Here is a 26,735-nt window from a genome sequence, read left to right as displayed (position 1 = left end):
GCCTTATTGCCATTTGTCTGAGCAAAGTGTGGATGAGATTCTAGCAGACTAGCAGCCAGCAAGCCTATCTTTAGTGCCTGTATATCCCCTGAAAAATACTTCTCTGACATATTCAACCAAGACAAGCCCTGCATCCTTTCTCCTGCGTTATTACCATGAAGTCTATTGCCATATATGGCCACTGGATTGGGCAGAGCCCAGGGAAGGAGGCGCTGGGTGGCTGGGGAGGGCGGCGAGGCATTGCTGCTGCAAGGGCAGAGGTACCCCGTGCAAGGGGAGCTGCGTCCCCAGCCCGGGCGGTGCACAGATGCAGATCACACTTTAGGCCATAAATCTGAGCTAGGTATGATTTAAATAATTTTCCATCCAAAGCTGGAAGTAGGAGAGTGGAGGAATATTATCTGATGGTGAAAGCAAGGGATCAAGTCGCAGCCCTCCTGGGTTCTGCTCTGAGATCTGCTACAGCTTGCATTTGTGATTTTAGCAGGAACTTAAAGAAAACTTATCCCTGAGAAAATAAGCAAATGGGATGTTTGTGGTTCTGTTCACTGGTAGGTTTTTGATTTTTTTTTTTTAAATTTACATATTCATCTGCATTGTTTTCCATGGTGCCGGTCACACAATGACACCCTGGTTCACAGCCAGGATGGGGTCCTCGGCTCTGTCAAAGCACACTGGGAGCAGTCCTGCAGGCTGGTCAAAGCTCTCACACGCAGCTCAGCTGTCACGTTTCCAGGTCATGCCCTAAACAGTTCTTACGCAAACATACTGACCTTGCCGTGGTTTGCACCAAGGTATCTAAAATCATCTCTTTGAGACAATAGGGGTGTAAGTCCTGGGAGGTTTAATTTAGTTTGCAAAGCTTTCACTGCTGGTGATGATGTGCAGTGAAGAAGGAACCCGGTCTGACTGTCTCGGGACACAGTATGTTCCTGAAGTTACTTATAAACTAACAAATACTGTATGGAAAACACTTGTACCGAGTATGCATCCCCAAACACGCTTTTTCCAGTCCGTTTTAAGGTATGATCATTCAGCACTTGACTCTACTCAGCTACAAAATGGAGATAATAACCTCTTTGGGGAACATTACTTAAGCCAAGAAAGTAATGCTTGAAGTGTTTTGAGATCTCTAGCTGGAAATTCCCCTAGAAAGTAAAACCAGCCACACAGTGTTTACAGTTACAAGCTCAGTTTTGTGCCGATTTAAGCTGGTAAAAGAGTTCTGTCAGTAGTTTATTCTTCAGTAAAACTCAGTCCACATTAAGACCAGAGCCCAGAAGTTACTTGACTCCCCTCACTAAGCTCAGGGCAGTGAAATAAAAAGATGCTTTCAAAGACTTTTATGAGAGACAACGTGGAGTTATCAGAGATGGAAGCTGCGTAGGACAACCGGATTAACAGCCCTACAAGAGGGCTTTGGAGGGTCTTTGGATGACTGGATACAATCACAACCTTGGTTTTCTTCTCTCTTCAGGGCAAAAAAAATCCCTCTTATTGCAACAGGTTCAGAACTGACTGGCCATTGTCAAAATGATAGGTGCAGAAATGTCTACTTATGGCTGAAAGATACACTGCTCATTGCAGACCCTCGACTGAAGAGACTGCTGCGAAATGGCTGCACACCGTATAATGAAGAAAAGTTAACAAAGGGTGCCTAATGTTAAGGAAAAATGAAAATCAAGGCCAGTACTCATAAATGATAGATTATCTCTCATGCATGATAAATCAGAAATACATATTTGCAGGAGGCAATGCTAAGAGGAAGAGAAGGCCTTGGGACCAGATACCATGACCATATCCTCTTTCTGCCGGTCTTCTACAAGAAGCTACTTCAGAACTTAATTTCTTTGGCATCCATGTATTTTTAATATTAAAAGCAGTTTTCTGTGGCCCAGTCTGAAGGGCCTGCACACAGAACACATTCATCTGTATGAATGAAGCCACTAAACAAGCATCTTCTTGTAATGTCATGTTCTTAGTAGTCCTTTTATTTTTAAGGTAGCGTTTCCCAGGGATGCTGACAAATAAATGCAGTTTCAGCCAGTCCGTTGGATGTGCTGAGACAAACAGGCAGATTTAAGACATTACTTGACCACAAAAGCACACACAGATGCACATATACTCAAGCGCGCATGGAAAAAGCTCATGTTTGGGTCTGAGTGTGTAACTGCACACAGTTTTTCATGTACATTTTTGTGGGAACATTTTAGGACTCAGGTCTGGAAAATTCCACCACTTTATGTTGCCCACCATATTACTGCTATGATCTCAGCTCTAGCCTGAATTTCTGCTAGTTATGCTCCTTGCTCTGAAAGCTTGACAGGCTCTTTGGTGACATCAGCTATCTTTTTTTTCATCAAGCATTTGTAGCTGGTAAACCTGAAACTCCCTTTGTGGTTTCCAGTCTAGACTTCAATTTTCACCAGGTTTATCAGCTGGCTTTTTTGGTGTCATCTTTACAAAAAAGGTCTAAAATTTATTTCGCATTTATTTCGCACTTGTCTTCCAATAGATTTTTTTTTAAATTATTTGCTTAAGTAAACGAATTTTATACCGATTACATCTGACTTGAAAAAAAATCATCTGGTTTAGCTTTCATGGGAAAATCTGGCCTCCAAAGCCATTTTGAGCTTTTCAGGCTCAAGAGTAAAGCTTTAATTTGACACTTATATATAAATACATGAGAACCCGTTGTTCCTGAGTGATAACCTGGCTCCACTGGCACGTACTGGTAAAGTATTTTTGACAGAGAAGGCCTGTTATGATTTAAAAATGTGGTTGCAGAGACCCTTCTCATTGTTAGTCACTGAATCTGCCTGTTTTATTAACTACAGAAATCCCACGTAGGTGACAGAGCACTGGGGAGGACCCTGCTCCTCTGAGCAACAGGCAGGGAAAGCTCAAACCACATCTCCCAGGACAAAGCAGTGATCTTTTTCTCACTATAGGAACTTCCTAAACAAAGCGAGACATGATTTTCAGAAGTTCATTTTAAGTAAGGTTTGAATGAGCAAAAAATAATCTTTTTCATAATAATAATTAAAAAACCTTTAAATTTTGCTACATTTTTAAAAAGTCAAAAACAATGCTTTATTTTTCTGAAAAAAACATACTACTTCTTGTAAACATTGGAGCTGTTGCAAGAGCTGCACAGACCATTTTTGGGTAGCTGTTGGATAGGCAATTTGTACTGCACAGAACAGAGTGTTGCTGCAGCAGCGCAGAGGACGTGGAAGTTCAGCATACAGTAGCATTGCCATGTACTTGAAAGAGTTTTATTACCAGACAGCTTTGCAGCATGAAAGAACTAAATGAAGTGCTGTCAGGCTGTCTCCAAATGCTTTGCAGATAACACACTGTCCGGCCATTCACCCTCAGCACATACAACTTCGTTAACATGCAACTGTACAAAATCTTTTTTATTTTTTTTGAAAGGAGAGGAATGCATCTGGGATATGGAAAAACCTAGCACTGCTCTGTCTGCCTGTGTGGGGAATGCTCTATGTACAATTTGAAAAAAAAATAAAAAAGAAAACAATTTTTATGAAAGAGAGTCTGATAAATGCCAACGAATTCAGCATTGCTAAACCCAAGTTTAGAACAACACAGGAAATAATGGTGCAGTTACTATGATCCAATCATAGCTGAATTCCCTTGGAAAAGAATATGACTTACGAATTTCTTTTCACTCCAATCAGTGTTTTTGAAACTCTAGGTGAGTTAATGAGACACTTAGATGGTGCTAGATTTTAAAACTTAAGATACTGATGTTAGAACAAGTCCAACAAATACATGTATGTGATTACTTTCTATTAAAAAAGACAATAAAGAGGGTATTTTCTAAACTAAGATACAAACTCACAGTCAAAACCAACCACACACAAACCGCAACCCCCCAAAAGGTATATTCAAATGTTGCAAAATAGGAAATTACAGATTAATTTTCCACTAAGTAAATTAGCCCACAGCAGAACTCAACCCTCTTAAGCTGCATTTTATGTCTCCCTCTTCTGCAGAAAAACTATCTACCATCAGGAAATTCCTACGTGTTTAATTCAATTGTATTTGGAAAAATAGAATTTATTCTTAGAAAAATAAGTACCATATAAGGTTAGATCAGAGCACAGCATGGAGAATGCCTGATGAGTCTTATGCATTCAGACTTTTACATATGTTTAAAAGGCTGGATTTCAAGGTCTTAAAACAAGCTACTGAAACTGCAATGGTAGTTTCCCACACTACTTCACTGACCTCCACATTTGAGACTGGCAAAGTCCAACGTAAATACTTGTAATCTGGTTAGGATCTAAAACTGCAGCCCTTGCATTGGGATTTTCCACTTTTGCAGACACTGAACAGAAAGGGGTGGCAGATGACAAAATCCCATTTCTCAGAAGTCTGCATTCCCAGAACAAACCATAACAGATGATATCCTGCTAAACCAGGATTAGCAACTTGAGTTGACTTCAGCAAGCTGAAGGACTTTTCTCCATCTAGAGCAATTCAAACAGTTATCTCCTCAGAGATCCTTCGTTTTTAAGAAGGTGACTGTGATGTTGGAATGCTCAGTTTTTGCAGGGAAGCCTACGGCGGTTATGTATATATACAACTCCAAAAAGCAACCTGGGTGTCAGCCCCCTCCACCTTAGGGAGTTTGAACCTTCAGCTCACTACCGGTGTGCCCTAACCACCAGAGCTTTCTGGAAAATGAGCTGGAGATGAAAATGGAAGGGTATTTGCCACCTCTCCTCTTGTTGCCAGATTATTTTGCAATTAGCAGTGAAAACCATAGGCAGCCGCAGCAGCAGCAGCAGCTGTGTAATACTGAGCCACTGGCTGCCCCAGGAGTTGCTTTGACGCCTGAGCAGTAAGTCTGTGTTTCTGCAGTCCCAAATGAGATGGATTTAAGTGGTCTGGATCTGCCTGAATGGCACTGTCCGTATCTCAATTTTTAACAGCAACTGAGCAGGCAATGGAAGCACTTTGTGGGTGGAAAAGCTCCTGGTCAGAAATGCCCCCTTACCTTTAGCCACTGCTCCGCCTGCTCTTTGCTCTGGACGGCCAGAACCAGGGCATCCGCTCCTTGGTGCGAGATTTTCAGCTCATGCTTCTTCTTTTTGCTGTCTTTGGGAATGTATGTGATACTGCAGTCATTCAGGAGAAGCTCCATCTGGGGCTGCTGGTCCTTGGAACTTTTGTAACACTAAATAAAAGTACGGAAAGTTCACAAGTTAGATATCAACTTTCTGAACCCTGGGGAAAATGCTATTTTTTAATTTTTAATATTTTCCGTGCCCCCCTTTACCACATACCACAGAGTTCAGCCAACACCAGCTTTGCATTTCTCCTCCTCATCCCCTCTGTAAAGCAAAATTACTTCCAGACTGACATTAATAGATATCTTTTATTGCAGGACAGATACAACATATGGAGAGCATTAAGCTTCTCTGCATTATCCTTATGACTCAACCTTGACCTTGATCAGGTAGGAAGAGGGTGATTTAGGATATCTCTTCACATGTAGCAGCAAAATAAACTTGTACAGTTAACGACTTTAAAGCCTAGATGCTTTCGCTGCCCTGTAGCAACAGCCCAGCGTATCAAGGCAAACCTCCCCCAGTGCCCACACGCTGCAGCTACAAAGGCGCTGCCACGTGCCCTACTCCACCGTTCTTTTTCTTGAGCTAAGTGAAAAAATAGTCATACTGTGGAAAGGGGACAAAGTTGCAGTATGGTAACTTTTTTAGCTAATTCAATTTAATCAGTCACTGCACAAAACCGCACACGTCTCCATGTTAGTTTACTCTGTGAGCTCCTGGATAAAACTATATGACTTAACCGATGTTTTTTCCCTCAGTACTAAGTGCTGTCAATGAACAGCCATTTCATGCTGGATCACTGATGACCTGCTCTATGTTTAAATTGGTGATCTAAGGATTAGGGGTTTCACGTTACATCACTTGTCCTTTAGACCTCGTCCCTATTCCCATCTTCCAGCACATCAGTATCGCTGAGGTTCACCAAGCTGTCACAGAGTGCCAGACTACACAACAGTGTTTAATTGTGTATATGAACCTCCAGTTATTTTATATACTTATGTAAACCGGGCTTTTACTCATACAAATAAGCACAAAGGCTAAAAAGGTATCTGAAAATAAAGACTAATTACTGTATGCATACATAGGATAGTTGAGTATAAATGTGAACAGAGAAAAGCACATGAACTTCTGCATGTCTGTGGCAGCATTCATGTCATGATGCAACTGTCAGGAAGACAGTAGCTGTTAAAAGTATGTTATAAACACCACAACTTAGGCTGAGAAAATACAGCCACTCTAAACCAGCCTCTGCAAATCACTCATAATCCTCCTTCCCTCTCCAAAGCCCATTAACTCCAAGCTTCTCTACCTTGGTCACAGATTTGTAAAAAGTTTGTAACATTAAAAAAAAGTTAAGTTTTCAGGCTATGAAATCTTGAAAACATACAACATTAGTCACTTTAAGAAGCAATAAACAGCATTTAATTCCCTTTATATTAATTTAAATATTTTATTTAAAATTATACATTACTAAACCTGAAGTATTTATAAATCAGAGGACTTTAAGTGAAAAATGATTCCCTACTAAAAGTTATTTCTAATGTCTAATTCTAATTAAAATATTTTGGTCTTATGATGACAACTGCATTTATAACACAAGCAATTACTAATCCCTAAGAACATATATTTGTTTTACTTGCATGTCGCATAAGTTGAATGTCTAAGTCCTCCTTCAAACAATAAACCAATCTAGTTTAACTTGGTCGTTAGACTCCTATTGTGATTTTTATTTTCTTAATCCCCATTACAGAGTTACTGAAAGACAATCCCTCTGAGGAAAAAAAAAAAACTTTTCAGAACACACATGTGGCTAAAGGAAATGAAAATAGAAAAAATAACGTATTTCTATAGAGAAAAACATACATAATTGTAGAAGAAATATTGTGTGACTTCAGAGAAAATCTATTTTTTCCCCCGCTTTCTTTCTTTTCTTCAAGATGCTATCAGATGGTCTGGAAATTTGATATGATCCTGGTATATCGTGACAAAAATGTGGACTAAGCATAATGGCATTATGACAATATAATACAAACCGAATCGAAATTAACATTCTTGTTGATACTTAAATAGAGGAGGATAGAAAAATTAAATCCTGAGTAACCATTGAAAACTGGCAAATGAATTCCAACTATATTTTCAGAAACCTTTTACCCAGATACCTCTATTTCATATTCCGTTACTTCCTACACTGCCATAAGCATAAATGTACTTGGAAAGTGAACACATCTAAGCTATATGGTAAGTGAATGTAAGAATAATGAGGTTCTACAGAAAATGTTCTATCACCTGCTAATCAGCTTTTTTAACATTTGAGATACTGCAGTAATTCTTAGCTACATAATTAGTTACAAGTGTTGGAAGCACCAGACAGGAAGACAGGAGTGCCTAAGACCCCAACTCATTTATTACTGGAAGCATCCGTTTGCTCATAATGACACAGAAACGAGTGTTTCCCTCAATTGGGCTCTCTTCTCAGAAAACAAAGACATCTATGAGCAGATAATTTCCTAACTTATGGAATGTTTTACTGGTGCCTCCAATCAGAAAGAAACATAACAGATATGCTTAAGGAACCAATACGTCCACTTGTTTCTTGCCTTTCTATAATGCAGCTGTGCATCATGTGAATACTGCATCTGTAATTACCGCAGAACAGATGGCAAAGGTTTAGTTTCCAGTGTATACATTACCACGGCATATGCTGCCAAGTGAATTCTCAGTCTAACAAGGGACTTTTCTCTCCAGTGGTCTGATCCAACAGTTCATACACAAAGCTCCCTGTGAGATTTTTTGGGTCCGCAGGGAATGAAAGATTGGATTTACTGTTTCAGCAATTTTTTTTTTCCAAATGAAATATGTTAGAAGCTAATAGGCCAGACTTTATTTCCCGTATCAGGGAACTGCCTAGGTTTAAGTGGAATAAAAATCAAAGTTCTAAGTGGCTAAATGATACACTTATAATTTCAGTGCTTCTCTGCTTCTTGGGTAAATCATGACCAAACTCTTTGGCCACTGTTTGCAGAACATATTCCAAAAACCAGATTCCTGTAAAAATAAATACATCGTCTAAAAGGTACAAAGAAAACACAGCTAGATAAAAATAAAAATTACCAGTAGTTTGTTTTCTTTGATAACACACAGTAGTTTGGTCCATTGCCCAAATCGTTTCTTTCTAAGGAGGAAGGCACAGATTTTGGCATCCTTCACCAGATCCATAGAGGCCTCCTCAGAAGGCCACTGATGTCTCATTTTCTTCCCCTTTCCATCCTCCTCTTCTTCATCATAGGATTCGTAAGAGCTGCTCATAGCATCCGAGTCATAATCTTGAAGAAAAGCATAAAAGTGTCAAGTTAAAACATTTAGTAATGAAGCATACTAAAATAACTGAAAATCTCAACAGGGTTCATTTTAAGTTAAGGCTTTTGAAAGTCAGCCATGAACAAATTACTGTTTCAGTGCTTAGTAATATCAATACATTAAGTTAATTGAATAACAGATGCTGTTCCATCATTTATAGAAGACCCATACTGATACCTTGGGAATTTTAATTGAAAGAGTGAGCTGGAAATAAATAGTTAGAATTTATGTAGTTTTTTATTATCTTCAAAGTATTTCTTAGCAGATACCTTCATCTTTTGTAATTCTTTTACAGAGAAACATCTTCATCTTGCCTTATTGCATAATGCAAAATGTAGGCACAGAAATGTCAATATTAGCACAGCATGTTAAGAAGCGAACATTGAATATGACAAAGGTCACAAGAGTAAATTATGAGGCACTATCTACCTTTCATAACATTTTATACAATTCTCAAATAACAGCACCTGCACTGATATAATTAATGATGAATAGACAACACTGTTCCTTGAACTAGGGATTTTGCTGGAGTTAAAGGCATTCTGCAAAGAAGTCTTGTTATGTTAGCCTTAACAGTTTAATCCTGCTCTAAGTTCGGCAATGTCATGGCAAGATTCCTTTTTAATTAAACGAGCTTTTGTTCAGGCCTTTCATTCTCAATGACACAATCAGCTCTAGCAGTCCCCTCAACTACAAAACTCCTTTGCCATTATCACAGAACCCTCTCTTCCACCATCCATACTTATTTATTTGCTTATGTGGGCATATAAGTAAAGCTCCTCAGTTATCCACTGGCACATGCTCCCACAGAAGAGACTTGACTGGAATATATTCAATAGCTGAAATTTCATCCAAATATTTCAAGTAGACTTTGATACATTTTTAGGCCAGAAGGTGGAAGAAAAATCTCTCATTTGCTTTAGCTAGGTATTTAGGACACAGCTGGGATGTAGGAAGGAGACCTGGGACAACTGGGAAAAGGACAAGAGAGTGGATTGCTGGAAAGCTCATTCTCAATCAGTTCTTCCTATGTGCAGACTCAGAATGGGATATACCCAGACCTCACATCTCTGAATCAAGACTAGATATTCTGATCCTATTTGTGTTTTCACAAACGTGAACAAAATAGTTTATCTTCATTTCAAAGTAAAATTAAAATAAAATTTCAAGCCCTTGAAACATTTTTTTTTTTTTTTTTTAAATTTAATTGAATTGCCATCTTCTCGTCAATTCTACTACAGAGTGTTTGGTTTTGGGCAGCTCCATACGGGCAAGTGGTAAACGCCTCAGATGATTAATTAAATTAATTGTAGGAAGCGCTGATTGAGACTTCAAAGTAGAGATTAAAATTCTGCACGTTAAATATCCTACAGGTAGTCCTTATGTGGCTCACAAGCAGTCCAAGTGCAGATTTCAGTTTGCAATAAGTTGTATGCTCAGCAGAGGGACTCTGCTGGCACAGCAGTTGCAGGTTCATCCAAATCTCTGTTTATAGGAGGATGAAAGCCAACAGGAGCTTCCGAAGCTGACGTTTCTGGATTCCCATCTTTGCACAGTCTAACGGGATCTCTGGGGATCTGTTGCCATATCCTGTCCATTAACTACTACTCATGTTTCTCTTCCCCTTGGGTTGTGGGATTCTTGGCCAGAAGAAGAGTTTGCTGTGTGACTCACACCAGGAAGGATGACCACCCTGGAGTACCCATATCATCCCGCTTGAAACTTTTGCTGCTCTTTGCCACATTCTGCTTCTATTCTTTGTTTCTCCAAACTGCTGTATCATGGCCAAACCAAGGCTTTCAGGCTGTGGACACAAACTAGCTTCTGTTCACATTGTAAATTGACAATTTTAACATAAATAACATAGTCTACTACCCATACATAACAGCTTTAGCAGATATTAAGAAAGTTATGCAGAGAAATTCAGCATGTATGTACAATTTCAAAGGGTTTGAAGCAGTATTACCTCCAGCTAATATTCAGTGCGAACTGAATTTAGGAGGCTGTAAACTTCCTATTAAAAATGCTAAATTGTGGAAGCAAACTGTAAAGGTAAGCTGTGGAAAGGCTACCAGTGACTAAATCCTGTTGTCTCTTATTGTCTCATCACAACAGGTAATGAAACAGGCTTGACAGGAAACTGGTAATAGGTAAGACCTGAAACTTCTTGTGTATATGTTCAAGTCAACACACTCTTTGGGTCTTGGAGTGGGGAAGGGGCGAGAGAAAGGAGAGAAATACAAAACATGCAGAAAAAGTGAAGAGTGTCTCTCCAAAATAAAGTTATTTTATTAAGTCTACTAAAGTCTCAGAGACTGGGATTCACTGATACAACATGTTCCAATGCTGCCGATCTACCTTTCTTGCATCTTCCGTGTTTTCTGATTATTTTAGCTTCTTTTGATACTGGCTTTTCACACTTCATCAAAATTTTCCACTGTTAGGGGGTGAAAATCACAGTGGACTTTCACATTATTTGTAATAGCATATTCAAAAGATTAGACTGTAATAATTTAGGCATATTGTACAGAACAGTAGCTTTTAATAAAGAGAAAGAGAGTTAGCAGATAAGGTATATATAGGCTTGTTTTCATCGAAATGCAAGTGTTCATTTACAAACAGATTACAGGAACTTGGAGAGGTTGTGGATATTTCATTTGCATGATCTATATTCTTCAATTTTCTTCTGCTGCTGTTCACCTTTATAGGTAGGACACATGGTATGTAAGCCTCCTTGCTATTAATGACATTACAAAAATATTCCATAGGAATATTTACTTAAGATAATGATATCTGTCCCTTAACAGTTTATTCTTGCACTTTTTACACTTTAAGCAATTCTTTGTTACGGTCTTCTCCACCTCAAACAGTCTGAACAGCTAAGGTTACATCGTTGGTTAATACACTGCTTTGGTGGCTTATTTTAATTACCACAGACGCTGGAGTTAGTGGAAGTTTTGGTTGAGTGGAGATTATTACTAATGTCATATTGGATTTAAAAGCAACTTTATTACCAATAAAGAGAGGAACACTTTTAACACAAATTAAAAGAGGTGATAAGGAGTTCAGGACATAAGAAATTACAGCAAAATCACAGCAAGTGAGAAGATATGTTACAGTAACAGAGATTTAAATGTCTGGAGATGTATGCTTAAATTATGGAATTATTAATGAACTTTTAAGGCTGATAACCTAAATATTTTAGGGATTTGGATGGTTAAGTACAGTAAGAAATCAGTTTCATATTTTGTCTATTTTTTCCCTAGGCCATCCTTTAGCAGTGCTGTTAATACTTGTTCTATTAAAATCTTCCTGCCTGAGCATGGCTCTTGTTTAATGACAAAACACAAATCAGCAGTTCACCGGATTACAGGGTGCAGCAGGACCACCCTGCAGCATTTTAAGGGAGGAAATGAAGGAGTGATTTTGCTGCTCTGCTTCATTGGCTTTACAGTATATGAAACTCTTTCTTACCTTGAATTTCTTACCTAAATTAAGATAACCTCAGTTTGTGCAGTGTGCAAGTGAATAATTAATATTCTAAGGTAGCTCCTATGCAAGTGTTTTAAGAACACAGATATTTTATTCATTTGTTCTGGTTCAAATAATAAAAATGGCTATAAAATGGGGGAAGATATGCCTTTAATCTTTGGTCCATAGAAAATAGTGATTTGTGATAAATCAGCCATATACAAGTAATAAATTACCCCGGCCAAGACAAAAGCAGCAAATAGGAAAATCTTCGCAGTTTTTTTTTCCTGTTGACTGACCCTGCATAAATGCTCACAGCAGTCATTTCATCGGCTCATCAGCGTGCTCTCAGCGTAGTGTATAGGTCTTTGGATAAATATTTGGATGCAAGAAAGAGCATTTGTGTGTTGCAGCAGGACGTTCTGGTGGTGTTTTTTCCTTTTATTTGTCTACTTTAGCAAGTAATTCAGTGCAACAGAGACATACCAGTAGATCTGCAGATCAGCACCAGTTTCCGAGTCCTCTACATTTACAGTATCGCCAGTTTAGAGGGGTTTACTCTGGACAGTACTTAACTCCGGGCTCCAGGTTCCAATGCCCCCACCACATTCATGGTTCAAAGCTGTCCAAAAGACCAGTGACTGCTTTGGACCGTCTGCCTCCAACAGAAGCTGAAATGTGTTTATGTGCACCTAACTTGAGCTCCAGGTTTAATTTCCTCTTTAAGGAGCCTGGTTTGTACACACCAAAACAGTTCTGCAAACCAAACCAATGCATGGACAGTGAGGAGAACCAGAACTGGCCCCAAATGGCCAAAGCCACACTCACGAGACATCACCACAGCACTAGAAGAGATGTAGGTGTTGAATACCAAGAAAGATGAAGGACACTGGAATTACCAGTTGCTCAGAAACTGATCTGGATACATATTACTCACTGGAAGTGATGTACTCGGGAGCCTTGCCAGGACTAAGTGGCACTGCCTCTTCATAATAGCCTTCGGGAAGGGAAGATGTTGGTAATGGTGGAGGCCCATTATCTGGTGGCTAAAAAAGAGAAAAAAGAAGAAGAAGAAGTGAACATCTATCACTCATGATAAGGAAGCAGAACCTTCTTGTGTGTACTCCAACTGAGTCCTTTGGAGATATAAACACAGTACAATCTTACTTGCCATTGTTAAGGATGGCAAAATCAAGATAACTCCATTAAAAGAAGTCCTTTCTACAACAGCATTAAGTGGTAAAAATGTTGAAAAAATATAGCTTTCTATTTAAAAACTAGAAACTTAAAGGTTCTATGTAGGAAAAAGATTTCTGTGCATAGACCATTTTACAGTGTTAAGGTTTATTTATTAGTATTTTACATCTAAAATTATTCTGATTACAGCGGTGAACAACAGTTTGATTGGACAGTTTAGAAAAGCTAAATAGCCTGGGCTGGCAGACATAAAGGACAGATAACTTAGATCATTATTTTCATGAAGTGTTTTGTTTTTCAATGGCAAATAAATTCTTAAAATAGACATTAATTTTTAAAATGCTCTTTCCACATAGTAAAAACTGAGATACAGCCAAGGAAAAGTTTGGAACATCAAGAAATTAGTATATGATAAAATAAATATTTCAAATACCAGGTCAAATTCTAAAATGCTTCTTTTCTAAATATAAACCTGTTTTAAATTTAAAACTGACTGACTGCTGGTATGTTGATATAGTAAAGTAAATTTAGTACTCTATGACTTCTTCCATATGACTTTACTGTTCTATTTCCTTAACAGGTACCAAAACAACTGTATTTTATAGAACTTATTCATATTTGCCACAGGTTTTTAGTTCCGTGTTTTCATATTGGAGAAAATACTGAAGTCTTTTTCCAACACCAGTGGTTTATTGTACGACTACAAAAACATAATTTGTAGTCAGAGTCTCCTATCTGCAGTAACATTCTTTTTCAATACATCTTTCTCTTTTTTTCATGTAATGAAAGAGATGTCACGGTGTTTGTCCGCATTGGAATGATCCAGTCTAAACTCGGCGAATGAACAGAGATACCCAAGTGAGAAACCAATCAGGGTGGGCTTTGCTCATGGTCAGATATGGACACTTCTGCAATGCAATTCAATGGGCTGAACAGTAGAGGCATAGAGTCTTCTTCCACATAATACAGATCAAGCCACAGTGACTAGACTCCTCTTGTGCTACAGACCTAAAGTTACCCAGGAGTAAGGTGAGCTTTAAGAGAACGGGGCATTAGCTGTAATGAAATTACTTCTGTGGGCACTTTCAGGGCTGGATTCATCTTTGCAGATTTGAGAGCTGGACATCTCCAAATCTCATTATTGATTACACACCTGCACCGGACACCTAATTCTTAACGACATCAGCAAGAGGAGTCCCACACTTAGCGTGCTCTGTAGTTAAATTCATATCGGGTAGGTTATTCCCCCTTGCAGGTAAGTGCTTGTGTATTCCTGATGCGCAGGAAGGCAAGGAGCTGGCGAATGAACCTGCCCTTCAGCTCGTCCAGCACTGGCTTCCCTTTGTGCACTGAGCAAAATCAGAAACTTCCTCATAAACAATGAACCAATTTGTGACTGAACACAGAAAATCTTGGTCAGATTGCGATTTACACTAATATTACTTTTGTATCAAATGATACAGCCAACTTCATATGTTGCACTCAATTACAGATAAGAAATGGCAATTACTGTTATCTACGATGTGAACCAAATGAGTTTTCCTCACAGACCAGTTATACTAGAGAAATTATCTGTCAAAAAAATGCAAATCAATGAAAAAATACAACTTTTAGCATAGTTTCCCTGTGATTCTGCTGAACAAAAAACCCCCAATTGCAAATCTGCACATAATCACAAAATAAATGAGTCTTTCCAGGTTAGCTGCTGCTGTGCAACAGGCGTTAAGGGACATGAACAAATATTGCGTGTTCGTAAATATTGGAAAATTGACAGCACATTATGAATTTTGCCCTCCACACCTGCACACATCAGCTCTGTGTGGCCTGAACTGCTAGACGCAACAGGGGAAACTGCCTCCGAGGAGTTTGTATTTTCTCCCATCACGCAGGTGGGCAGAGCCTTGCTCAAGTGAGTTGGGGTCAAGGTTTGTTCCTGGGGCAGTGTAGATTCATACCACCCCTTTCATAAGACAGATATATTAATGTCTTGGTCTAGCCTTAAACTATTTTCCCCGTCAGGTGTATATATGATATATGAAATTCCTATCATTATTAAACCTAATTCACCCAGGAAATACCCATCCTGAGAGTCAATCCAATTTTGACTTGACAGAGCAGCAAGGTTTCAAAGCTATCTTTTATCCAGAGACAAATAAGAGGTTCCAATAAAGATTGGGGAGGGGGGGAAATCCTTGTTTTTAGACAAAATGTTATTCAGAAAGAAAGAAAAAAGGAAATGAAACACAAATGGTGCTTGTCTGAATTCGACCCTGCTGGAGCACCAGTTACTTCATACAGCTGGGGCGGGCTGGGCTGTGCAGCCAACGTCAACACAGATGGAATCCATTGCTGAATTAACCAAGCCCTCCTTTCTGAAATGCATTTTGCAGTGCTTGCCATAACAAAGTTGAAAACAATTATAAAAAAGATTTTTTTTTTTTTTTCCAAAAAAAGAAAAAATTATTAGGAGACACAGAAACATCCAACATTAAATACTCTCTGATTAAAGCAAGGCTGCTTTAATATTGAAGGAAAATCCAACTGATTAAATACAAAATAAAAGTACTTCACTCAAATCTGTACCATAAACAGCTACATCGTTTGGGAGCTATGGAATATGTAAGTGTTCGAGCACCGAGAAATGTAAAAAGTACATCTGAGCATTCTGACATTACTTACTAATATTTACAGTGCTTTAATTTTTTTACTATTGCTAGCTGTATTGTTTAATTCTTACAACTTGGCAATTTTTTAGTGGAGGAATTTTGATGAAGTTATGAATTATGAACTGAAATAATTCTTGATTCAATAATTTCTCATTAGTTTAACTGAAAAATAAAAACGCCATAAAACCCACAAAACTATTTATATATTCCATGAAAGGATTAAATGTCAAAAACCCTAGAATATGTGTAGTTTGAGTGGTATCAGGAGGAAAGACCTGGCAACCTGCAAAGAAGGCATTAGCACGAATTTCTACTTTTTTTTTTTTTTTTATGACATGCCACAGGGAAGAAAACTAGAGAATTCTGCCTTTCAAGACAAATAGCATTGCTCAATCACAGGAATAAGAACTGAGTTAGAAAAAAAAAAATCACCATTATTTTTATCTCACTGGAGGGAAAGGGACAAAGATGAGTGAGATGCTGTTGCCCAGAATAATACCAATAATACTGAAACAATACTGATAAAGGTGTTTGTCAGGTACTGGGTCTGAGACCAAATGAGACATGCTTTATTTGAAACCAAGAAGCGGACGGGGTGATAATTACACTACAGAACTGAGACCTCTGGAGACATTAAAGACTGGATTGTGCACAGGATGCTCAACTCCAGCTTACAGAGAGGATTGTTGAGAGAAAGAAAAAAAATCACCAAATAATAAGCAATATTTACCTGGACAGTAAAACTCATTGTTCTACTAGACACTATGAAACAGTCTTAATGGAAATATTAATTTTACGGCACACTATGGTCTTCCACCTGCTCCACTGTGTTCCACAGACCACAAATGAACTCTTTCTTTCTTTACCCTAAGAAATAAAATACTTTATTTCCCCCTTCTGTCCAAGGGTACTTACCAAGACAGGTAGGAACATTTTTTTTTAGGGATAGCCTAGCTGATATCTGCTGACGATATGGAAGTGTATAGTGTGGAAAGCAGCATGAAATACAGAGGAAAATAAATGTCATCGTATAGGGACCTGAGTATATAAAATCACTTTACACCCCAATGAAGATTTACACTATGCAGGAAATAGAAAGAAACACCTCCCTTTATGCAATTATTTAGGACGTGGAGATTTCCAGTGGAAAGCAGTGACTTTAACAGAGGCACAGCCTGTCAGTACGCCCGTGCTGCAGGCAAAGGCTGCCAGCAATTCAAGGGCCATGCTCGCACGTGTGTTATTAGATCAACCACCAATTCGGATCCAGCCGGACTGTGGAGCCAGCTGCTACGTAACCCCTCAACACTGAAAAGCAGCAACATGAGACTGGAAAAGTGGTCACACACTGGTGATGCATAATGAAGCTATTCAGAAGCCAGCAGGCAAATGTGGGCTGTCAAGAAGAAATCTTGACACACGCACATGCCATTTGCTTTGGAGCAAGCTTAGACCTGACCTCCGTATAACCTCACGGCATCCTCAGCTTGGGACAGGGAACACATTTATGATTCCTTGCCCCACATATGAAAAAATGGATGTCCAGAAAGGAAAATAAAGCAACAAACTGAATACCCATACAACTGGAAAAATTACTGACAGCACATTTCAAGCAGGCTTCTTCATACCACTGTAAAGGCTGGAAATTGGGCACCGATACTTGCCACACGCTTGGTATGAAAGCCTTTAGGTAAACTCGAAATCGCCAAGGCACTAAAAAGAAATCACCATTTATTGCCAGCTGTTGAGGACCTGGATGGACCTTGGATCTAATCAGGACAAAAGTGCTGACTATATGGGAGGTTAAGACCATATTGAGCTGTGCATGAGTGAAATACTAGCCTCAGCGTAGACAAGCAGAAGCTGAAAAGAATTCTTCATTTGATCTCAGCTCCCTATTCTAAGGTTATTAATTTCTCAGCTTGTTAGCTGGACCCTGCAAAACCAGGAGCCAAATAATGTGAAAGAAGTCTAACAACTTCTCTTTTCAGGTTATGAGCACATTTGACAAAAGACAGTAAACCAGCCAGCCAGACACAAAACCTCATCTTTTTGGAACAGAGTAATCCTGTCAGTCCCCCCACAAGGTGCATGACAGGCTCTTGGTATAGTCCCACCCAACCAGCGCTGAGTGTACCCAAGCAATTACAGCACATGCCTCTGGAACACCAGTGCTACCAGGAAAAAAACGAAAGGTATTGCCCAAGAAATCAACAGCCAGAGTCAGACATGATGGGAGGGCCAGCAACCCCCAGCGATCCTATGAAGAGCTGAACTGGTAATCCACCAGCTCCTACCGTAGTGCTGAACAGATGAGGGCAAGGCGGAAACGCTAGCAGAAGTGACTGCCAGGGTGGAGGATGAGTACAAGCACAAGCGAAGCTTTTGTTTAGGGTTTAAGACCAAGAACAAAAGAAGATACACGCTTTATACACTGTCCTCCAGGGAGTGGAGGTACATCTGACACAGCCTAAGTGTGTGTCTGCTGACGCAGGGGTGAATACCTAATGAAAGGTATCTCTGGAAAAGTGCTTAGTATGTAGAGTATAGTGACTATAAACAGATTGCAGCCTCAGAAAGCACAGAGTGAAGATGGGAAAGGGATCTGAACAGACTTGCTCACATTTAAAGAATGAATCAGGGCGTACTATGGCTCCAGAGTTTGATCTGAAGATTGTCTGAAGACCATTTACACAGGAACCTCACCAGGAACTGAGTCACCATTTCACAAAACACAGCACATCTGAGTTCTGCTTAGATAACCCGACAGCCCCTTTACGTAAGCAACAGGAAGGTAAAGATGGCAATGAAGAGGACCAAAGGAAACGGTAAGAAACCAACACAGTGTATTGACTGAGCAGAGAACCCAGTTGGTTCTTCCATCTTATTGAATCTGATGGCAATGTCAGCCTGCAACAGAACCCAGGCATAAGCTTAAGTCTCAGTTCTTGCCATTGTATTTAATTAACATTTGAGATAGTAAATAAAACTGAAGAGACTGGAACACAGAATGCACCACTGAAAGGGTAGATAGCTGGAAGGAGTTACACCCAAACTCAGTGGAAGATAGGAGTGTAAATAAACTTCAGACTCCACAGAAGTAACAGAAGATCTAAGTAAATAATTCAAAAGTGAAAAAGAATGAGCCGGAAACAAAACCATGATATTGCTATATTATTCAGATTTTATAATAAAAGATTATTACACAGCCAGTTGGAAGCATCACTCAGACAAAACAATAGAGTTGACTCATATCAAGCAAAGAGTCTGGGTGTAGCAAGAAGAGAAATGGGCTTTAATTAATGCTGGGGAAGACTTTCGTGCATTTTACATGAGAAAGACGAATCTGAATTTTAAGCAGCATGAGGCCCGCAGTCATGAGGTGGTTGTTATAACTGTGCTCAAAGAAGTGTCTGTATTCCCCAGCAAAGACAAAATCATCTTCCTGTTCCAGGAATTAATAAGCTCATCCAGGCACGTGACATGACAGTGCTGACAAGACAAGGCAATCTGGTGAGAGAAGAGTGGGCAACACCATTTCCATCAGAACAATATTCTCTAAGGGCCTGAGCACTGCATCAAACGAAAGCAAGAGAAGACTTTGGGACTTAGTGGCCTAATTCCTTTCCCATGTGTTTGTTCACAGCACACTAATGAGCATGTTTAGGAAAGTAAATAGGCTGGTCCCTAACTATCACCACAGGAAGGGTGTTTTTTGGACAGGTATAGCATAGAAACAAGAAACCAAAACCCTGAGGCCACAAGTGTGAGCATGTTAGAAAAATGGTGGGACAATATCCTACAAAATCTGTGGCTTTAGTAATTTAATAGCTTTCTTTTATGGAGGTCAAAGATCATCAGCATCTAGTAAAGACAGAAAAGAGGGCATACAGCTTCACAATGAAGCAGTTCAATCCTACACTAAACCTGAGCTGAGCTGATCCAGTTTAAATGTGCATTCCAGTTAAAGGTAGTCGGGAACAACTCATGCTGGCAGCTTAGACATGAAGAAAACTTTGAAATATGGTGCATTGTTATAAAGGTATATTTTAAGTGAAGCGAGAAGGAAATCACTTTCACTAAAACTTTTCTGTGATACCACTTGCAAATGTGAAATAAATCATCAACAATAAGGCACCAACCCCACCCAGGCGAAATGGGAATGGCAACTACAGTGTCCTGCAAGACACGGGCAACAAAAAAGAGGCTGCAAACAGTTCTTTGTCCTTAATTCTTATGCAATCACTTATGATAACCGAAAGTAAGGCTCCGCTGTTCTGGTCACTCATGACCAAACCAGAACCTGAACCTACGGCAGGTGCATACAAGAAATACTGATAGGGGAACTAGTTCAATAGAATTAAACTACAGCTCAAAATGCAACTGATAGAGCTTTTCTTACACGCAATGGAGTGAAATGAAACCTGAGAAGAATATGATTGTGATTTCAAAGGATAGCTGAGGCACAGGTACCAAGGTGAGGGAAAAAAGCTACTTAAACACAAGGGCAAAGGCTGGCAATGAACACTGCGATGGTAGAACAGCCTTTCAAACTGAAATAGTTGGTTAAAGAAACTTTAAGTGCTAGTAAATAGATTTCGCTAAGTTTCAGAAAGGGTTACTATTTTGTGATTGCCTGCACTAAGAGTGACTGCACTGAATAATTAAAAAGGCACCTTTAGGTGTTCCTTCATTACGGAAAAACTTTTTAAGATTTGTTCAAACTGAAGCTATTAGTCAGCTCTGAATGAAACAACTGAATTTTTGTTGAATTTATTTTTGTGGCTTTTAAAAATTTTCTCCAAGGAGAAAAAGTCCGAGGCTAGTACTGTCTTTTAAGAAGAATAGAGAATAACAACTGACTTTCAGTGTTAGAAGAAAAAGCAAGATGAAATAAAGATTCATGCGTACCCACCTGGCACATAAGCCCCTTGCTTTTGTTATGGCACTAGCCTGACTGCACATTTTAGAAGAATCTTTAAGAGTGACACTTTTTTGGTTGTTGCTCAAAGAATGATTAATGTAATTGGTGATGTATCACCTTAAAAATCCTTTTGATTTCAAGATGATTTTTTTCTTCTCCAAGGACACTGTCTCCTTTCAGCATTTTCTAATAAATATCCGAGAGTATACCTGACAGGCAGCCAGATAAAGGGAGGCTGTCAAATTGCTTCTCCACAATAGGAAACTCATTTATATGAAACACTCCTACAGAGTGACTGTGTACATTGCAGGAAAGGGTTGGAGGAAGATGACCTAGCCTTTTGATTTATATCTACAGGGGTTCTGGCATCTTGCTGGACACTTGTTGCGGTTAAATAATTATTGAATTGTCAATATTCCAAGAAAAATAAAACATATGCTCAATTTCACTGTGAAAATCATGCAAAATAGCTAAGTGTGCTGTTTGTATTTGATTTTGTTGGCCTGCACAGTGCACTGAAATCACCGGCTGTCAGATGTAATACGACAACCAAATGCTTGGAGGCTAGAAGTATTCTGTCACTGCCATGCTGTGGATAATTTTTGCCAGTAGTCCTCACGCTCATCTGCAGGACACACTGGATCTTATTCTATCGCCTCAGTGGGAAATGTACTTCGAGGCAACTTGGTGCTCGTGCAATGATGGGATCCCAGGTGTTAAACCACCAGCAGCACGGAGAGGTACACACAGAGCACTGCTTCTGTTATTCCTCCAAACCCACCACCTAGCACTGCTGCTTGCCTGGCAAGTGCAGGGAAATATCATAAAAGTAGCTGCAGACGTAGAGATGGAGAAAGCAGGCTAAAAGACACAAGCCCTTGCAGTAGGAAGGTTCAAGAGAGGTGAACCAATATGACTTTTATTTCAAACACAGTCATCCCCTCCTCTGCTGCTGACCCAGGCAAAGCTGCCCTAGCTGCGGCGCTGTATTCATGCTAGCAAGGGCATATTAAGGCACCCAGGCAAGTGGCATTTCCGTTCTGCAGGAGGACTCTGAGTCGTCCTTAAGTTCCCATCCTTTATCTGCAGCTTTTACGTTGCCGGCCATCTGAAGGAGCTGTACGCACAGGCTAAAGCAAGCGAGTGTTTGTGCTTTCCAAGCCTGACAGAAAGTCTGCTAGACCAGATGTAGGCAAGGGAATGTATACAGAAAAAGAGAATTACTAAGAGATCGTGTGCTCAGTGATTCGCTTTATTCAAGTATATGCAAGGTCCAACTTTGTCCCTCGATTTTAAGACCTCGTCCAAAGCCCACTGAATCCAGGAAAACTCTCTGGTCTTTAATGTGTTTTAATAACCAGAGACTTAATTTAAACTATTAACAGCATATCTCTAAATAAAATGAATTTTATACTCCTTGTTCATGGGTTGATGAATAACAAAACTGATACAAGATCTGGCCTGAGCAAGCATGCAGGTCTATTTACAGATTTACAAAGGAAACCTTGCACAGCACCTGCCCACACATAATTCTGGCTCCTGGCACTACTTTAAGGAGTATTGAATTCCTTCCCACCCACACATCTTTACATAAGTAAAAGCTTAAACATCAATTCAGACTAAACAGTTTTGAATGCAGAATCCCTTGAGTGCTATAAAAAGAAACAGTGGTGTAAATGAAACTTTAATTTCCATCATGCTCAATAACTGATGTGCTAAAAACACAGATTTTAAAACAGTGCAGTTTATTTAAAGTTATCGATTCCCACTTCCAGTAAATTCCTGTGCTCCAGCAGCACATTGTGCTTCCACTGGAGGCTGAGACCACCACTAGATGTTATTCAGCAAGTGGAAAAAGTTTCTGTCCCGAATGGCTGACAAAAAGAGGTGCCATACAACCTGACTTCCAACTTGCCACATGAAGAAGGGCAACCTGGAACAGAATTTCCTAGCTTCTGGTAGGCACAGGGGATTTCTTCCACTTGACTAGGAAAGCAATGAAAAGTGGCTAGGAAAGGTAGCTCAGTATTTGTGTCACTGAGCAACATAATTATGTACACACTGACATCATCAGCTACAAATTTTTAGGAGTCCATTGATTAAGGGCAGGTTGCAAATCACCATGCAGGTGCATTAATGGAAGGGAAAATTAGGTCTTAGCCACTGTCACTGATGTCCAGCCTCGTGTGAAAAGAAAGATAATACAACAGTCTCTGATCATATCTAATAATAATGAGGGGCTAACAAAGAGGCATCTAATAGAGAAAGGTTTCCAGAAAACAGCTGATGATCAATTCCACTCTTTCAGCGTGACTTCAGGACACGTTTTTAAAGAGTCAGACTGGGGTTTGAGCTTGCCCTGGTGTTCAAAGGTCAAGAAGCTGAAGGTTTGTCATTCCCTTCTGACTCCACCTGGTCTTTTGCAGGATGACAGCAGTCTGTCATCTTTTTCACAAATTACAATGTGCTACCATCTTAAAACAGTGCCACTTGTAACCTGTATTTGGATAATGCAAGACAACGAGAGGCCTGGGACATTTTCTGGCTGATCTCGAAGTGGCACCAACACCAGAAAAGGGAGGCTCGAACCACCCCTGCCTGACAGCAGCAACAGAACTGCAGAAAAACTGGCAAAAATCAGCTTCCGTCACTATGGAAAAAGCAGCTCAGCTTGGTGACTTCACCGAGATGAAAACATCCGCAGCATTACGGGCAGGTCAGAGGGGAGGGCCGTGTTCAAACTCCGCTTTGCCAGGCTCAACATGGGAAGACCGTGCTGTAGACCAGCCAACTCTAACTGTGTCAGCTTCCACGGTAATTCCCACTGTATCTCAGAGAAATATTTTCGTTACTCCAAAATCCAAACTGAACTACTGCAAAAAACAGTGTTGACCTCCTGGACCTAATTCATGCTTCACACCATTTCACTCGCTGCAGCTGTACCAACTTTATGGGAATTTACACATTAGAATAGGAGAAAGGAAAAGTAGGTCACTTGTCTTTAGAAAAACAACTTGAATCTTCAGATCCAATTTATTAAACTGAACCTACATAAATATGAAAGGAGGATCTCAATTGGCTTCAGTTTATGAAGCTAGCACCTGAAGTCTACATTTCAAAGGCATGTGCATTTTGCATAATTTTTCTGCCTCTCATCAACCCCTTCCCTTGTAATTTATGCTATACGCATCTTGAATTAAAGAAAAATAATCATTTTCAGGCACTGTTAACCATGAAATGGATTCTCCAGGTTTCACTGCATATTAATACAATCACCTTTGCATCCATTCAAATCTTGCATAATTATTTTATAGCATCCTTTTTATTTGAATTTTCCTAGAATATGTATACCAACTCTGGGTATGAATGTTTCTATCATAAATACTCCCTTCCTATAATGATTCCAGCATATCTCATTACATTAGGTAGAATTAAAATAAAAAAAACCCAAACCAATAATCCTGTTCAGGTCACAAACCAAAAGCTCGCAGCACTTAGATAGAAACTGTGATTAAAGTATTCTGTATAATACATTTGTTGGTTGTTTTTTTTTTTACTTTGTTCTGCAGTACATAGCATTATTCACCATCCAATAAAGGTTATTATGAAAGGCTGGCTAAGAGTTTGATCTGATAAATTATTTCTTCTGTTCATAAGATGCTACTGGCTTATATATCTCTTAGAACTGTCCATAAATGCGATAACAGAGCAACACACTAAAATGAAGCAGAACATTGGTAATTCAGTTGTTCTGTCCCCATACACTGCATCTGTATTTCCTGCTTCAGCCGATGAACATGGGTGTCCACAGACTGTCCTTATCATCATGCACAAAATTTTTCACAAATGAATACAAAGATGGATAGTTTATCAGTATTAGAGCTAAGACTGTGTTCACCTTTCAACAGGCTAACCCATGATTTGCTTACGCTTCGCTCAAAAAAATGTTGAAAATGTTTTCTTTAAATCTACTGTAAAGTCAGTAACAGAGGAGAATCAAAACTTGTTTATAGTTTATTCTGTAACAAGACAGCTGCTCCCAACTGGAGGAATTGAATTCCAGATCTCAAACAGTATTTTTGCTATAAACATCTCTGAGAACACACACTTCTACTTGTTCTGCAGGGAATTTCTTACCCAGAGGCTGAGCACAGAAAGGCCTTAAAGACTTTATAAAAAAAGGAAGTATTCTTCCATCGGTTTATTTTCATTTTTCAGCTATCAAGAGGGAATCTTCTCAGAAGACTTGCTCCAGGGAAAGCTGATCCTTAAAATCGTAAGAAACTGGCTGGGACCTGTTGGCTTGGTGAGGCCAACCTCCAGCACAAGTTAATCTTAAGTTGCTCAGGCTTTTGCCACTTGAATTTTGAAAATTGCCAAAGATTGTGATTCCACAGCCTTTGCATGTGATCTATTCCTGAACTTGTATCACCACAGGGAATTTTTTGCCTTCTCTTCTGCAATTTGAAGCCAATTCACTCAACCAGAGTGGAGTTGAGAGGAATAATCATTTCCCTGGACCTGCAGGCTCCTTCCCCTTTTAAACATTTCTATTAGTGCTTATCACAAATATATTCTCTCTTATACATGTTTATATATTTAAATTAACACTCACCAGCCACTGCTGAGGTATTTCTGGCAGAGGCATTTGAGGAGGCGCCGGCAAACTGTTGGCAACTTCTTGCTTCTGTACATGTTCTTTTATTTCAAAACCTGTGAAGAGCAACAGACATCACTTAACACTTCGGTGGATGCAAACAGGGCATTTTTTCCACACGTGGACACCATGTCTGACTGCGACAGGCTGAAATCTGGCACCCAGTGCTGCTTACAACCTACCTCCCAAGAGCAGTTACTGAGGCAGGACTGGAAGAATGCTGGGAATTCAGGAATTTAATCAAGCAGAACAAACACATACTTACTGTATATGATAATGACATATATGCTATTTGGATCAACAAATACCAGACATACTAAAAATTTACAGGAAATCATTCTGAACTGCCTATCCATCTGGAACTGAAAGACTTAAACAGCTAAAATTCAAACATGTTGCCAGGCATCTACCATACAGATAAAGCCATTTATGGGGGGAAGATACAACACTTGCAAACATCACAGTGGTACCGTACAGTGAATACAACGCGGTCAGCCTGTGGGCAGTATGTGGCTGGCTGCCTTTTACCAGCGGAGATGAGCAACAGTTGTTCCCATGGCACGTTTTGGATGGGCAAGGCCACCATGCAGAAATGAGTCCAAAACCACCTTTTGTGCCAGAAGAGTGGGGAAGAGGGCAGAAGAAGAGACCCTGCCTCTCTCCCTCCCCTGCAGCAGTGGTGACAGCTATTCAGCCAACCCCACAGCACCCGTGTTCCCTGGGCTCCCTGCTGCCATCATCATCTCCGATCATGGAGCCGTGGTGTGAGTCTGCACAAGTCCTGGGAGATGCAGGATACTATGACACCCCAACCTGGAGCACACTGCTGCTGGGGGGGACATTGCCTTAACCAGCTCACCATTAACAGAACTGCACACTGAGCACATTTTCTCACAACTTCCTCCTTTCTCTCATTTTTTTTTTAATAATCTCATTGTTTTTCAGGTGAATTTAAAAAAGAAAAAGGAGCCAAATGTAAAAGCTGCTTTGACAGTCCTTTGTATCATTATTGCATCTCCCTCCCAGGGAAAAAGAGGAGTGACACACTCGTTCTGAGGTTTTGGCACAATAATTTAAATCCCAGTTGAACTCACTTCATAGGAACATGATATTGTTTATTTTTCTAAATATCAAAAGGGGGATTAGGGTGCATCTCCTCAATGTTCTGGCAAAAATTCAGTCAATGGATTGTACCCTGCTTACCCCTAAACTGAATTTAGCTCCTAGTGTTTAGTTTAGTTTTTAAAATATATATTTACATAGCCAAATGAATGTCTTTTGGTCAAGATCATATAATTCTCAAAAATGTAATCAATGATGAAATGTTTCTTGTCATAATAACCCAGTCCCACTGGCTGTGA

The 26,735-nt window shown here is 39.6% G+C and overlaps 1 protein-coding gene across 2 annotated transcripts in view; it reads right to left on the bottom strand.

Moving 5' to 3' along the window:
- The window catches only part of AFAP1 (actin filament associated protein 1), a 120,001-nt gene that overhangs the window by 33,970 nt on the left and 59,296 nt on the right, over positions 1-26,735 (bottom strand). For both annotated transcript variants that reach the window (XM_054824061.1, XM_054824062.1), the window contains exons 3-6: positions 25,333-25,430; positions 12,868-12,976; positions 8,214-8,425; positions 5,027-5,206 (exon numbers count right to left, since the gene is read on the bottom strand). In XM_054824061.1, coding sequence (XP_054680036.1) covers positions 5,027-5,206; positions 8,214-8,425; positions 12,868-12,976; positions 25,333-25,430 — 599 coding nt within the window. The remainder of the gene's footprint in view (positions 1-5,026; positions 5,207-8,213; positions 8,426-12,867; positions 12,977-25,332; positions 25,431-26,735) is intronic.

This window comes from Grus americana, chromosome 4, assembly GCF_028858705.1.
Source record: "Grus americana isolate bGruAme1 chromosome 4, bGruAme1.mat, whole genome shotgun sequence".
Lineage (NCBI taxonomy): Eukaryota > Metazoa > Chordata > Aves > Gruiformes > Gruidae > Grus > Grus americana.
Note: the sequence above shows the minus strand (reverse complement) of the source record. Positions and strands in the feature narration are given on the sequence as shown.